Source organism: Protobothrops mucrosquamatus, unplaced genomic scaffold (genome assembly GCF_001527695.2).
Source record: "Protobothrops mucrosquamatus isolate PMUCROS unplaced genomic scaffold, P.Mucros_1.0 scaffold10, whole genome shotgun sequence".
In the NCBI taxonomy this organism is placed as follows: Eukaryota; Metazoa; Chordata; class Lepidosauria; order Squamata; family Viperidae; genus Protobothrops; species Protobothrops mucrosquamatus.
This window is the reverse complement of record NW_015386397.1, coordinates 4,320,715-4,333,876: the sequence shown is the minus strand read 5'-3', so window position 1 is coordinate 4,333,876 and position 13,162 is coordinate 4,320,715. Positions and strand designations below refer to the sequence as shown.

Sequence of the window (13,162 nt, the reverse complement as noted above, 5' to 3'; positions counted from 1 at the left end):
GGTGATGATAATAGAATTTCAAGGTTATAGATTAGACTAAGAGAAAAAGTACAAAAAATATAGTTGTCTACTTCTGAATTGCTGCCCAAAACAAAAAAAATCTTATATACAGTTGATCTGTCCATGAAGTCATCTGTAGTTAAGCTGGACTCAAGATATTTTACTTTTTCCATTAATCACTGTAAGCTATAACATGTATTTCGGGCTTTACTTTAATGCAATATATGCATTCAGCTAATGTATTCAGCTAAGGTTTATGGCTTGAGCCCATCCAAATACTGGCTTATCTAATGAATCATAGTTTAATTGAGCTTTAGTGCAATCTATGATTTTGCTATCTTCTTTTTCTTTTGTACTTACTGTCTGGGGATATTTTACAAACTTTGAGTACAATTATTTTGCATTCTGAATTGTTCTACAGTTATTCAATAAGAGTTTTAAAATGTATTGATTTAAGAACTTACTATAATCACTTAAACGTCCCAGACAATTTAAACATGTTTTTTAACCCTGTGTGCAAACTGGCCTGGCTATTTTAAAATTTAAACACGTATGTAGTTTAGAAGCTCATAATTGTTGTCACACACTTTAAATGAAATACATTGTTACATCAATGAACCCAGCTCTGTTTCTAATTCAGGAGCAGCCGTTAGTGTCTTGAATTAGTGCCTGAATTCTCTTTTGGCCTGCAGAAAACTAATTGACTTTAGAAATAGTAGAAGTACTTACAGCTGCACTGATGTGTCAAATAAAGAATTTAGGGCAAAAATCAAAGCTTCTTTTTAATAGAACGAGCAAGAAATGACATACCAACAGCAGGTTAGTTTATTGGATTTTGGTATGTAGCGATGCATTTTGCTATGATCACCGAAGAAGTAAAGCTTACTTACTTAGTTAAATAAAAAAATGTTCCACTATCTGTAGATGTGTGCCCTTTACTTGCAACTTTCTAATTACGTTAGCATGTTGTTTGGACTTAGAGGTGTTGCATTTTGGATTTCTGCAAAGGAATTTGAGACTTGGGATTATCAAAGTACTTATACTAATTTTATCATTTATTTTATCAGTTTATGATAATATAGCACTTCAAGCATGGCAGAGTTGTTACCTTCTGCTATAGGGACCAATTGTTTAACTCCATATAATTTAAAATGATATTGCATAGAATGATAGGTATTAAATTATCTTTCTCATCAGTTCTCTTAACTTATATGGAGGTGTCCATTTAATCCTTCGACTGAATCACACTAAAGTAATAATCTACTATTTAATCACATAGTCACCATGAGTTATTTTTTCAAAATAAATATTTCTTCTTGTCTGTTATTTTTTCTTCCTCCTTTTTCTAATTAAACTCAGCCTCCCTCAGCTATGTACCCATCTGATCTATGAAAGTCGACAAAGCTACAGGTATTGACCAAGTTCTTCCAGAAACAATATACCGTAACTGAATCCAAGGTGACAGCACTGACATTAGCTTCCTTGTTTATATTTATGGACCAAACCAAGCCTATACAAATGGACTGAAGTGTGTGATACAATAATTGCACTGGAAAACAAGAATGGAAATAAGATTTGATTATTTATAGATCATTTAGTCTGGGCATTGTAATCAGTAAACTATATGCTAAGCATGAAAATATTAAACTTCAAATTGGATTCACACCATGAAAATTATCAAAGAGCTAGCTTTAGGGAGGGTGGATCAGCCCATGCTCATGTTTTTTTATAACCTTATACAGAAGTATGTACAAAAATAGAAATCTCCCTTTCTGACATTTCTGGCTGTCAAGTTTTGCTTTTTGTTCCATCTCCAGAAGAATTCTGTGGGGAAAACTCTGCAACACATCAGTTGATAAGCAGCTCCTTTTTTCTGCTCCAGAAGTTGTACACAAGCCATTTTCTACAAGTGAAGCGTTTCCCAGTAGAGCTGTTCATGGAAGAATAAGCTATACAGAGGATAATCAAGGATGCATCCTGGCACCCTGTTTGCTCAGTCTATACATCACCTTGACAGCATCAACCCTTAACAACCAGATGTTCACAAACAGGCAGACTTCAGGCTTCCCATTTTTTTATATAAAGATGTTGCTGTCCACGGATCCATAATTCCAGCTGGGCTCAGAAAAGCAGTGAAATCTATCACCTTCTGCAGGAAGTATGCTAACATTATGGCCTTTGGGAAAAGATCCAAATAGGAACTCTGGATTATGGAAGGCAATAAAACAGATTCACATTTTCAAATTCCTGGGAATGGGTTTGGGGTTTTTTTACATACTGTATAAGAAACACGGGAAAGCATGTAATCATTATGCCTATTAGCAGGGCTTTTTTGTCATAGAACACCCAGAATGGAGTTCTGGCACCTTTTTTGGATGGAACCTTGTAGGGTAGGCAAGGCGGGTTGTATGACATGTGTGAGTTCCGGCACCTTTTTTTTTTTTTTTTTTTTTTTACAAAAAAAGCACTGCCTGTTAGAGCATTATGATCCTCTGCCACCTTGAAAGCCAAAACATTAACCCAAAATCTATACAGTGCAGGAGTGCAGAAATCTATTCCCTCATCCTAGTATTTTAATATCTCAATAGCAGCCACCATTTGTTTTCACTGTCTCATGTGAAACTACCACTGAACTATGGTATATCTGCATGCCTTTTCAGCAGCCCAAGCTACAAGGTTCCCCCACCCCCACGTTCTCCAGACTTATATTTTTTCTTCTGTGGCTTCTTCTGTAGCTATTTGTTTTTCTCCATTCTATTCCCCATCTGTTTCTACATATCCTTTTGTTATTAGACTTGCTTTCCCAAGTGCCCTGTCTGCAATCATTGGTTTCTTAATGGTTGTTTTTCTCAGCAGCTTCACTATACTGGCTCTCCCCTCCACCCAATTGGCTCCTCTACATATTTTCTTTTTGCCTGCTACATAGCTTTTGCTTCTGGGTGAGCATTAGATATAAGATTATCTCCAGGCCTTTTTCTAGAACATATTTGTTGTTATCTTCTAGCCAGGACACAAGCATGCACATTAAACCCCATGGCATCCTTTCCTATTATAGCTACTTCAAATAGTTCTCCCTCTGTCCACTTCACTTGTTCACTTGTCACTAAAGGATTTTTTTGCTTCCTAACCCTTCTGCTATTATATCCACCAATTCAGAACTTATAGAATGTTTATCTAATATTCTTCAGTTTGCGGGATGTTTGACATTTATAGATTTTTTTCACTCATCATAGTGATGTGAGATCTACATTAGTGCCTCTGCTAATGCTTCTAAGTTTCTGTCAACTTCCTACAATAAAAGTTTTCACATCCCCCACCCCCAAAGGCATGTTATTTCTCCTTCATTTTCCCCTGGAAAATTCTGAGGACTTTCTGGTATTTTAGAACACAAATTTTTCCCTTTTTCTGTATACAACTCTTTCAAATTGAATTGAATAGCATCACTTTTATTTGCCTCAGATCTGCCAAATCAAAAAAGGAGGCTCCTCCTTTTACCAGTAATTGTTCTCATTACTTTATATTGCTTTTGTTTATTTTCTATCTTATATTTATTTCACCTAGCTCATTGAGAATTGAAAATTAAGTGGTTCCAATTGAACTAATTCTGTAATTTTCTTTAAATTGTCTATGTGATCTTATTTATTTTTTTAACAGTTGTACCAGCTATGTACCTAGTTTGTTGCAGGAAAGACCTCCCAACTTTGGAGTACAAAGATCTTAATTTTTAACTTAAAAAAAGTAGGTCCTGGTATGTATTTTATGTGTTGCATAAAAGATTGTATATGAAATAGTGTGTCCTTCAGAAAATTATTTGTAGTTTCCCATTAATCAAACTTGTGATGATTTTTGTGAAATGTTCTCACATCTTCCTTTGTTTAACAGATCTTGGCAAATGTGGATTTTCTCTAGGCAAAGATAAGATAAAAGAATAGTAAAGAATCTTCAGCTGAATCTTACATTTCAATATTTCTTTTTTTCAGGTCAATATTGAGTTTACACCTTCCCTCAGTCTGTTTGGTCTCTTAAAATCTGCAAATATTCAGTACTTGGCTATAATATTTTTTGGTTCTTTTAACATTTTTTAAAAAGAATCAGTAATAGTCATATTTTCTGTAATGATTTCTCATGCTGAATATTCTGTTCTTTTAAGGCAGTATTGTTCATTGTCAAAAATGTGGTCACTATCTCTTTGAATTCAATAGTTTATTTGTATTCTTTTTCATGTAAGATAGTTCTTGACTTACAACCATTCATTTAGCGACTGTTTGAAGTTACAACGGCATTGAAAAAAAGTTATTGTCCTCACACTTATGATCATTGCAGCATCCCCACAATCATGTGGTCAAAATTTGAGTGATTGGCAACCAGCATGTATTACATGGTTGCAGCATGGTTGCAGCATTGGTCATGTGATCATCATTTGTGACCTTCTCAGTCAGCTTCCATCAAACAAAGTCAGTGGGGGAAGCCAGATTCACTCAACAGCCACAATTCATTTAACAACTTCAGTGATTCCCTTAACAACTGGGGCAAAAACAAACATCTTGCTTAGCAATGGAAATTCTGATCTCAATTGTGATTGTAAGTTGAGGACGGCCTGTATGTCCTACCTCATTCCCTTACTTCACTGGTTTTTTTAAAAGCATTTGCTTAACCCAAACAACCTCCTTAGTTGCTCAAAAACTTCTCCATGCTGTTTTAGTTTAGACTTTCAATCATATCTGACTGCTACCACCATATGTGATGAAACCAGGTATATTTGGTCAATGTCTTCCAAGTTTATTTTGTGAATAAATATACCTCAAAACAGCAGTTCTTATATAGATGCTTTCTTCTGTCTTTTTTCTGATAGTACAATATTTTAGGTGTTAGGAAAGGGGTTATTATGTTCTGCCTCTCATTTACTTAAGGCAGTGTTTTTCAATTGTGACTTCAACTCCCAAAATTCCTTCAATCATGTTGGCTGGGGAAATTTGGGAGTTGAAGTTCATATATCTTAAGGCTGCTAAGGTTGAGAAATACTGAGATAGAGAATCAGTAATATATCAAAAATTGCAACCTTGTTCAACAATTACATTGTACAAGTAGTCTTTGTTTAGGATTAATAACTTTGTCATTAACCAAAGCAGTTGCTAAGTGAAATCATGATTGTGCTTACAATGATACTTTAGCTTTCCTTTGCTTTATACAGCTGTGAAGGACAAAAATGTGAGGATCACTTGCAAAGTTACTTTTTCATCATTGTCGTAATTGCAAATATTCATTAAAGGAGGACTATCTGTATGAATGCATATATATATGGAAAAGTGGATTCTGTACAGAACTCTTTTACCTATTTACAATACTTTACTTTTTGACCAGGCTATTAATGTACCTCTTTTTTTGTTTTATACAAACTGATTTTCTTTCCCTTTTTTACTTTGTTAACTGCTTCTCTCATTACCCCCACTTCTCTTTGCTTTTTGCCACATCTTGCTTATAAGGAATTCTCCAGTTAAGCCCTTACTTTCTTTAGTAGGATGAAAATCATTTATCATTTCATCAGAGGCTGAAATGGTGACAAATTAGTATTCCTTAACTAAACAGAGAAGAAGTTGCCTTGGCACCATTAGAATAACAAAAAGGGGAAAAACTGAAAAGGCATAAAGTACAGGGTAGAGAGCAGATGAGAGAAAAGATTAGGGGAAGGAGGCAGGAAAAGGGGACCAATCAATAACAGCACTACTGTATAAGTGAACTTCAAACTCAAGAAAACCAACATTGAAAGAGTGGTGAATCAAATACTTTCCACATAAGTATAACATTTTGGATACTGGTTTATCTTACATAGAAGACACAGTAGAATTAAATCTTTGCTTTTGCCAACTCCAGCAAAGTTTTTTGTTTTTTTTGGCAGCCTTCTAGAATACTCAGCAGTTTCACTGTTTGAATTTCTTAACAGATGAATCCAAAACTGGACATATTCCAACATTTTTGTAGCTGTTGGAACAGAACTGCTTTTCTGCTGCTGTGGTTAAGGTCAACTTGCTTTCTGGACTTTAAATCCCTACTGGGTTTATGGCACTCAAGTTTTTTTGACATGTTTCACAGATGATCAACAATGACAAATGGAAAGTACAAGGAAACAGCTTGTAGCATGAATCGGCATGCCATATGACTGACCTCAGAGGCAGGCAGCTGAGCAGATAGGTAGCAACACAAGTTAATAGGGATATTTAAGGAATTCATTTTGTGAATTCCAATGTGAACTGACTTGACTGGTACCTCCAGGTTTAAAGGGGAGATTGGATTACACTTCTCTGACTTTCACATTACAATTGCAAGCTCAAAGAAAATACCTGAATACAAATACATTTATATATATATATGTGTGTATGTGTGTGTGTGTGTATTTGTGAGAAAATATGTTCAAAATACATTTCTAGATAGTAATGTTTTGTGGATTTTCAAAATCAGATGATTAATATAGAAAGAAGATTGAATGGGTTGAAGAATGGACACATGATAAACTGCCATAGGCAGTAAGTAGGCTAAAATTTCTTAATTTCTAAATAAAAGCAAAGGCAAACTTGTTAATATTTCAAGGAATTATTTTAATTGCTTGAAGTACCTCTCTGAACATCTGTCATCAGCACTCACACAATGATCCTCATGGAAATATGCAGTAGTAATGTCACTGCTGTTATCCAACTTTAAATTGCATTTTATTTAATTGTACTAAGGATTAAGTTAGATTTCTCAGTTCTGAGATTGCAATTCCAGAATCTCCAGGGAGTTTTTGGATTTATAATTGCAGACAATGGTGGTGGTGATGGTATCAGGCTGGAGAACGCTGGATTAGGGCACTATTAACCTATTTTAATATAAATACTACTGTATTATTTCTTTTACTTGCTCCAAGCTAGGTACTGAAAACATAGTTTCTTTTTTTATTAGTTTTATTCATTTATAACATAAAATGCGAAAATACAAAAGCAAATAGTAGGGAACAACAGTAGAAAAAGGGAAATCAAAAAAGGTGTGAAGAAAGGGAGGGGAAGAAACAAAAGGCATTGACTTCCGACTCTCTCTGTTGCAGTAAAATCAGACATTAAAATCAAATCTCAACTTTTTAACATTTCTATAATAGTATGCACTAGCCATTTCTGTATCGGCAAGTCAATCTAATCGGTAAAACCCAAAATCATAATATCATTTCTTTCCACCTCAAGCACAAAGTCCAGAAGTGGTTTCCAAGTAGATGTACTTATGTTCTTTTCTTTTATAAGTACAGTCAATTTGGCCATCTCTGCTAATTCCATCAGCTTTTATAACCATTCGTCCATGGTAGTTGAGTTTCGTTGTTGTTGTTAGTTGCGAAGTTGTGTCCAACCCATCGCGACCCCATGGACAACGTTCCTCCAGGCTTTCCTGTCCTCTACCATCTTCTGAAGTCCATTTAAACTCATGCCTACTGCTTCAGTGACTCCATTCAGCCACCTCATTCTCTGTCGTCCCCTTCTTCTATTGCCCTCAATCTTTCCCAGCATTAGGCTCTTCTCCAGTGAGTCATTCCTTCTCATTAGGTGGCCAAAGTACTTGAGTTTCAACTTCAGGATCTGGCCTTCTAAAGAGCAGTCAGGGTTGATCTCCTCTAGGACTGACCGGTTTGATCGCCTTCCAGTCCAAGGGACTCGCAAGAGTCTTCTCCAGCACCATAGTTCAAAGGCCTAAATTCTTTTGCGCTCAGCCTTTCTTATGGTCCAACTTTCATAGCCATACATTGCAACTGGGAAAACCATGGCCTTGACTATACGTACTTTTGTTGGCAGGGTAATGTCTCTGCTTTTTAGTGTGCTGTCTAAGTTTCATACTTTCAAATGTTTAATTTTGCTCTGTGAAGGGGCTACTAATTTATTTCTTTGATTTCAACGAGTTCCACCATCTTTCTATTCTAATCAGCCTGCAGACTTTCCACTCAGTGAATATTTTTATAGTCCAGCTTTTTTTTTCCTTATAGAGATAATATAACTTAATCCTTTTCCCAAATGAGAACTTAAGTATACCAGGCAACTTACAATAAGCTCATAAAAGCAGTAAACAAATATTATACAAGGGTACAAATATATTTATTGAAAACACGTATTAACGTAATAGTTATCAAGTACAGCTTTTTGCTAAAAAGTATTTTACAATATATTGTATTATGTTTTTGATAATGCATATACTTGCAGTCATACATAAAGATTAAGTAGTTGTAATAGTAGGGATTATTTTAGGATGCAGAGTTCTATACTAAATAAATAAAAAAGCTTATATCTGAAAATGATTAGCAAGCATAAGTCTAAAAATAATAAAAAAACAAATTTAAAATATTGCCAGATTTTGCACTTTGTACAAAATTTAATTTAAACATTATTCTATCTTCCTATTCCATTTAGAAAACTTTATTTCACCCTTTTGCTTACATTTTTACAGGAATACATTTATTCCAAATTTGCTTGGATTCCATCCAACACAGAAGTCCTCTAATTACAGTCTTGCTGTGGTCAGAATATACAATAAAACTACATTTGAGAAGGAAAAGCATATACTGTTAAGCAAAGTTGACTTCCACCAAACTGCAACATGTATCTTTCCTTGAGGTGTTGACAGTTCCCGTTTAATTTTTCAAATGCCAGACTTTTCTAATTTTGTGGCAGAAAGCACAAGGTATTACAGAAGGTATTACTGCCTATCAATACAGTAATGCTAATTTATTCTTAATTCAAAAATTATATATTCACCTTAAATCCCAGCTTGTGATATATCCACAGTTCATATACAGTGGTACTTCAGTACTCGTTGTTAATTGATTCTGGTAAGTGTGATGAGTACCAAAGAGCAAGAAGATATGGGAATAGAAGAATAAGCCACTCATGACCTTAACATTTTTATCTCAAATGTGACCTTAACATTTTTATCTCAAATGTGATGCCAAATGGAGAACTTGAAAAAAGAATTTAGAGTGTTCCTACACAATACAAAGCAAAAAGGATTTTTTTTGCAACTAAAATTTCAAAGTAACAGCAACCCCAGTATGCCCTGCAAATTGAGCCCATGGGCTGTTTGTGGGTATGTTATGCAAATTCAGAAAAATTGAATTAATTGAATAAATTATGTTTAACTATGGAAAACAATCATATTTCCACTGCTTTCCCTCATTATTGCCGATCTGTCAGCATTGTAGGTTCTCAAAAGTGTTCAATACACTATTGTCATACTTTTGTGTACAATTGTTTATATTGCTTGTAAGCTTCTTTGGGAGGATTGTTATTCTTAAAGGCAAACTATAAATAACTGCAGTAAGTTAAACAGCCGAAAGCATATATGCAAACACAATCACTGAAATGGCTGAGGATGGCCATATCCTTTAAATAAATAAAAAAATCCGTTATTTCAGGGACAGGCAAGAAAACCTGATCATAGCTGCACAAATCCGAACGACCGCTAGATAACAGACGGAAACTCTCTTGGATGCGATTTATTGTTAATGCGGATTTGGTTAGGTTGGTTAGATCCAGAGATAAGCCACCTTATGAACCACCTGCATCCCGCCCAACGCCCAAAATGCAACAACAAAATTCCGTACTAATATCTTTGTAGATTAATTTAAAAAAACAACGGAAAGTATGTTTTGTGTTTGCCAGGTACCATTAATCACCATACCAGCCAATCACATTTTAACCTAGCATATTGCGTGAATCCAGTTCGACGTATCCTGTGCATGCAGTTAATTCTCTCTGCTTTTATCTGCGGTTCACGTGTCCCGAAGGTCTGAACAGAAAGCAGAGAAAAGCGCGAAAGCAACCTTTGACCTGCGAGTGCCACATTTCTTATTTTCATCCCGCCCGCGAAAGATGCTGGTGAAAACTCTAGCCATCGCTGGCCTCTCAGGACAACCTTTTCTTTTTAAATCTAGTGCGCATGCGCGAGCAGAAGCCCCCCCCCCCATCTTTCTTGTTTCACTTTGCTGTCGGTATCTTCGACCTCCTCCGACAACATTCAGCTCAAGCCTCGGCAGAGATATAGGCAAAACCCAAATGGCCCGAGGAGGTCTACTTGCCCACCTGATTACAGACAGATTCTCGGCCTCGCCGTATCCTACTGCGCAGGCGCTAAAGCGCGTGCGTCACCCCACGAGTAGTCCCTTCTTTTCAGCCTTTTTCCCCCAGCAGGCGCGGGAGATCAAGGGGACGAAAGAGAGGTGGCGTGCGCACGCGCGGCGGGCGCTCTCCCTTTGGTGGCCGTCTGGGGTAAGAGGTTGGCAGCGACAGCAGGACCGGCAGCAGGCCAGCGCGCGCTCGCAGCGGCCCCACTTGGCTTCTCACTCTCAGTTGGGCCAGGCGCGGCGCGCGCAGCCGCCGTCTCCTCCTCTTCTCCCTCCCTTTTCCAGTCTCTTCCTTCTGTCAGCGGGAGGTCGTCGCCTCCCCCTAGCTCTGTGCGCTCACTGGGCCTCCCCTTTCGCCACGATCTCCGCTGCCAGCGCTGCTGCTTCTTCTTCCACCTTTTCTTCTAATTTCTCCACCGTCTCGTCTTCCCGTGGCGCTGCCGCTGCGATGCCGGAAAAGCGGCCCTTCGAGCGGCTCCCGACCGAAGTGCGCCCCATCAATTATGGGTTGTGTCTCAAGCCCGACCTTATCGACTTCACCTTCGAGGGAAAACTCGAGGCCGCCGTAGAGGTAACGAGGGCTGAAAGAGAAGGGGGGAATGGGCGTGTCTATACGCGTAAAGGCATAGGTGACTGGAAGAGTGAGGGAGGCTACCTGCTGCTGTGTAGTGGAGAAGGGAGCAGGCCGGGAAGTGTGTATTGCTGGCTGGGTGGGTGGGTTAGGCAAAGGAGAGGACAGGCAAGATAGGGATCGGGGCATGTGCAAAGAAAGTGGCTTTTAGGGCCTCAGGCTGCAGGGTAAGTTTGAACGTTGGGAAAGCTGGGGCCCTTAGGTAGAAGTGTGAGCGGAGAAGGCTGTATGGGAGAGAGGCGGTGGTGATTAATTCTTGACTGAGGGGTGGTATGTGACTAAAAGTGTAGATAAGTAGGAAAGGAGAAGTTTTGGGGTGAGTAAATACGGACCAGAGATGTAGTTATTGATGGCACAGGGATAGGGGGCATCACTCTTAAAAACAGGCAGTGACCAAGGAGGGGTGGTGGCTGCAGTTCTTCTGAGATCTTGTAATATGTGTGTGTGTGTGTCTATGCACGTATGGGGGTGGACCTTTCTGAAGGAGGAAGAATCCCTGCCTGAAAGACAAGGAACTCGTTAGGATTGTGTTTGTATTTTGAAAACATTGCTCACATTTGTAGGCTTGAATGGAGATGAATTAGATGTAAGATATTTTTGTAAAATGGGGGAAGGGAAAGTTTATATCAAGTTTATTACTAAAAGTTTAAGCTTTGTGATTGTAGGTTTGGCTTAGGCTAGTTCTCTCTGGACTCCATTAAAAAGACTTTCGTGATATGGGGGTTAAATGAACCAAATTTACTTTTTAGAAAAGTACTTTTCTAAATCACATTTACTTTTTAGAAAAATACTATTATAAAAATACCTGTGACATGCCTTTTTAAGGTGTAGGACATTTGTGCACTCTGTCAAGTTTATACTGCACAGGTTATATGTCAGTGGCTGTCTGTATATATGTAGATTATATGTGTGCATCTATTCTCAATTATACCTCTTTTACTTAAGCACATGCATCCATATTTAGACTGTGCAGTCTCACATTTCCCACCCAGCTGTCTTTTTGGCCTGACTATTGATTTCCCATTGCTCTTAGAAGTACAAGCAGCACATCTAGGTAAAATTGTTTGCATTGAGGATGACTAGAGTCCTGGGAATCTGATTGGAAATTATCGGCACTCAGTAGAGAACCATTGGTGCAAGTAGGGTAAATGAAAAATTAGTTTCTGTTTCAGCAATTCTACTCAAGTTAGTTATTTTTCTGCTAATATTGACTTAGTGGTCTTGAACCAAGAAAAAGCAATGAGATGTTTTCTATTCTCCCAACAAACCATTGCAGATTGTTGGTGTCCTGCTTCCATTATTAACTGGTTCTCCAGCCAGCTGATTAGCTGGCATGCTTGGGAAAGAAAGGGTAGGAATATCTAGTGGGAAATGAGCAATCAGCTGGTTCTTAGGGAAAATGAGGGGGACTGCCCATAATTTCAAAGCTAAGATTATAAAGGAGAATGATATGATATAAAAGAACATATTTTTCTCAGAAATTTATTTTCTTTTAATTTTAATGTTCTTTTAAAGTCCTGTGCTTGGAACAAACTCTTTCCTACTGCCTTAGATTTGTAGGTAAAATCCTTTAACATATGATGGAATGAGATTTATTGATTCTCATCAAGTTGTGACTGATACATTACATAGGAAACATTAAATACCAAAAACTCTCAAAAGATGACTTAAAAATTTCTCAAGAAATTGGAATATTTCTTATTTTCATAAGATTTGGTAACACAAAATATAATTCAAATAAGGATGTAATTTGTTAGCTTTGTGGATGTAGATCGCCTGCCTATTAAGAATGAGGGACAGTGACTCTCCCTGTTAAAAAAGAGAGTCAGTACTTTTCCTTCGGATTCATATTTTCATGCCATGCATTAATTCCCCACGTATCTCATAAATGATATCAGATTGCTTCGGATAGAAGTATTTGTTAAAATCCATTTTTAATTAAGGCAAGGGTTAACAGATTATAAATTGGGATTCTTCTGGGGAGTTGCAAACATCTTGGGGATCGATTGCATGTTTTAAAAAAAGATTCCTAAGAGGTCAAAGGGAGAACACTGTTAACTTACTGTGGAATTTGTTCACTTTGTGAGCCTAAGTGTGCAAAAAGACTGTTGTGGTGCTAGAAAGTTTGAAAACTGCTGGAATTTAAAGATTACTGTTTAAATTGATATATGTATTTCTTACACAGCCTTAACCTCCATGAAATTATTAGTTCTGTTTTTGTTAAGAAATTATGCTAATTCTAATATTTTAGAAGTATGATTTCATAAAATTTGAAAACATCTATCCTAAGATAGCTTGTATCTTATCTAGTATTTAACAGTCCTACAGGATTCTTTAAAATATTTGAGATTGAATTTATGCATCATGCTATGCCATATTTCAGTGATGGCGAACCTTTTAGA

The 13,162-nt window shown here is 37.2% G+C and overlaps 1 protein-coding gene across 1 annotated transcript in view; it reads left to right on the top strand.

The window, feature by feature from the left end:
* The first annotated feature begins 10,555 nt into the window (after window positions 1-10,555).
* NPEPPS (aminopeptidase puromycin sensitive) overlaps window positions 10,556-13,162 on the top strand; it is a 121,028-nt gene continuing 118,421 nt past the window's right edge. The window contains exon 1 of the mRNA XM_015810449.1: window positions 10,556-10,700. Within this exon, the coding sequence (XP_015665935.1) occupies window positions 10,578-10,700 (123 nt within the window). The 5' untranslated portion in view covers window positions 10,556-10,577. The remainder of the gene's footprint in view (window positions 10,701-13,162) is intronic.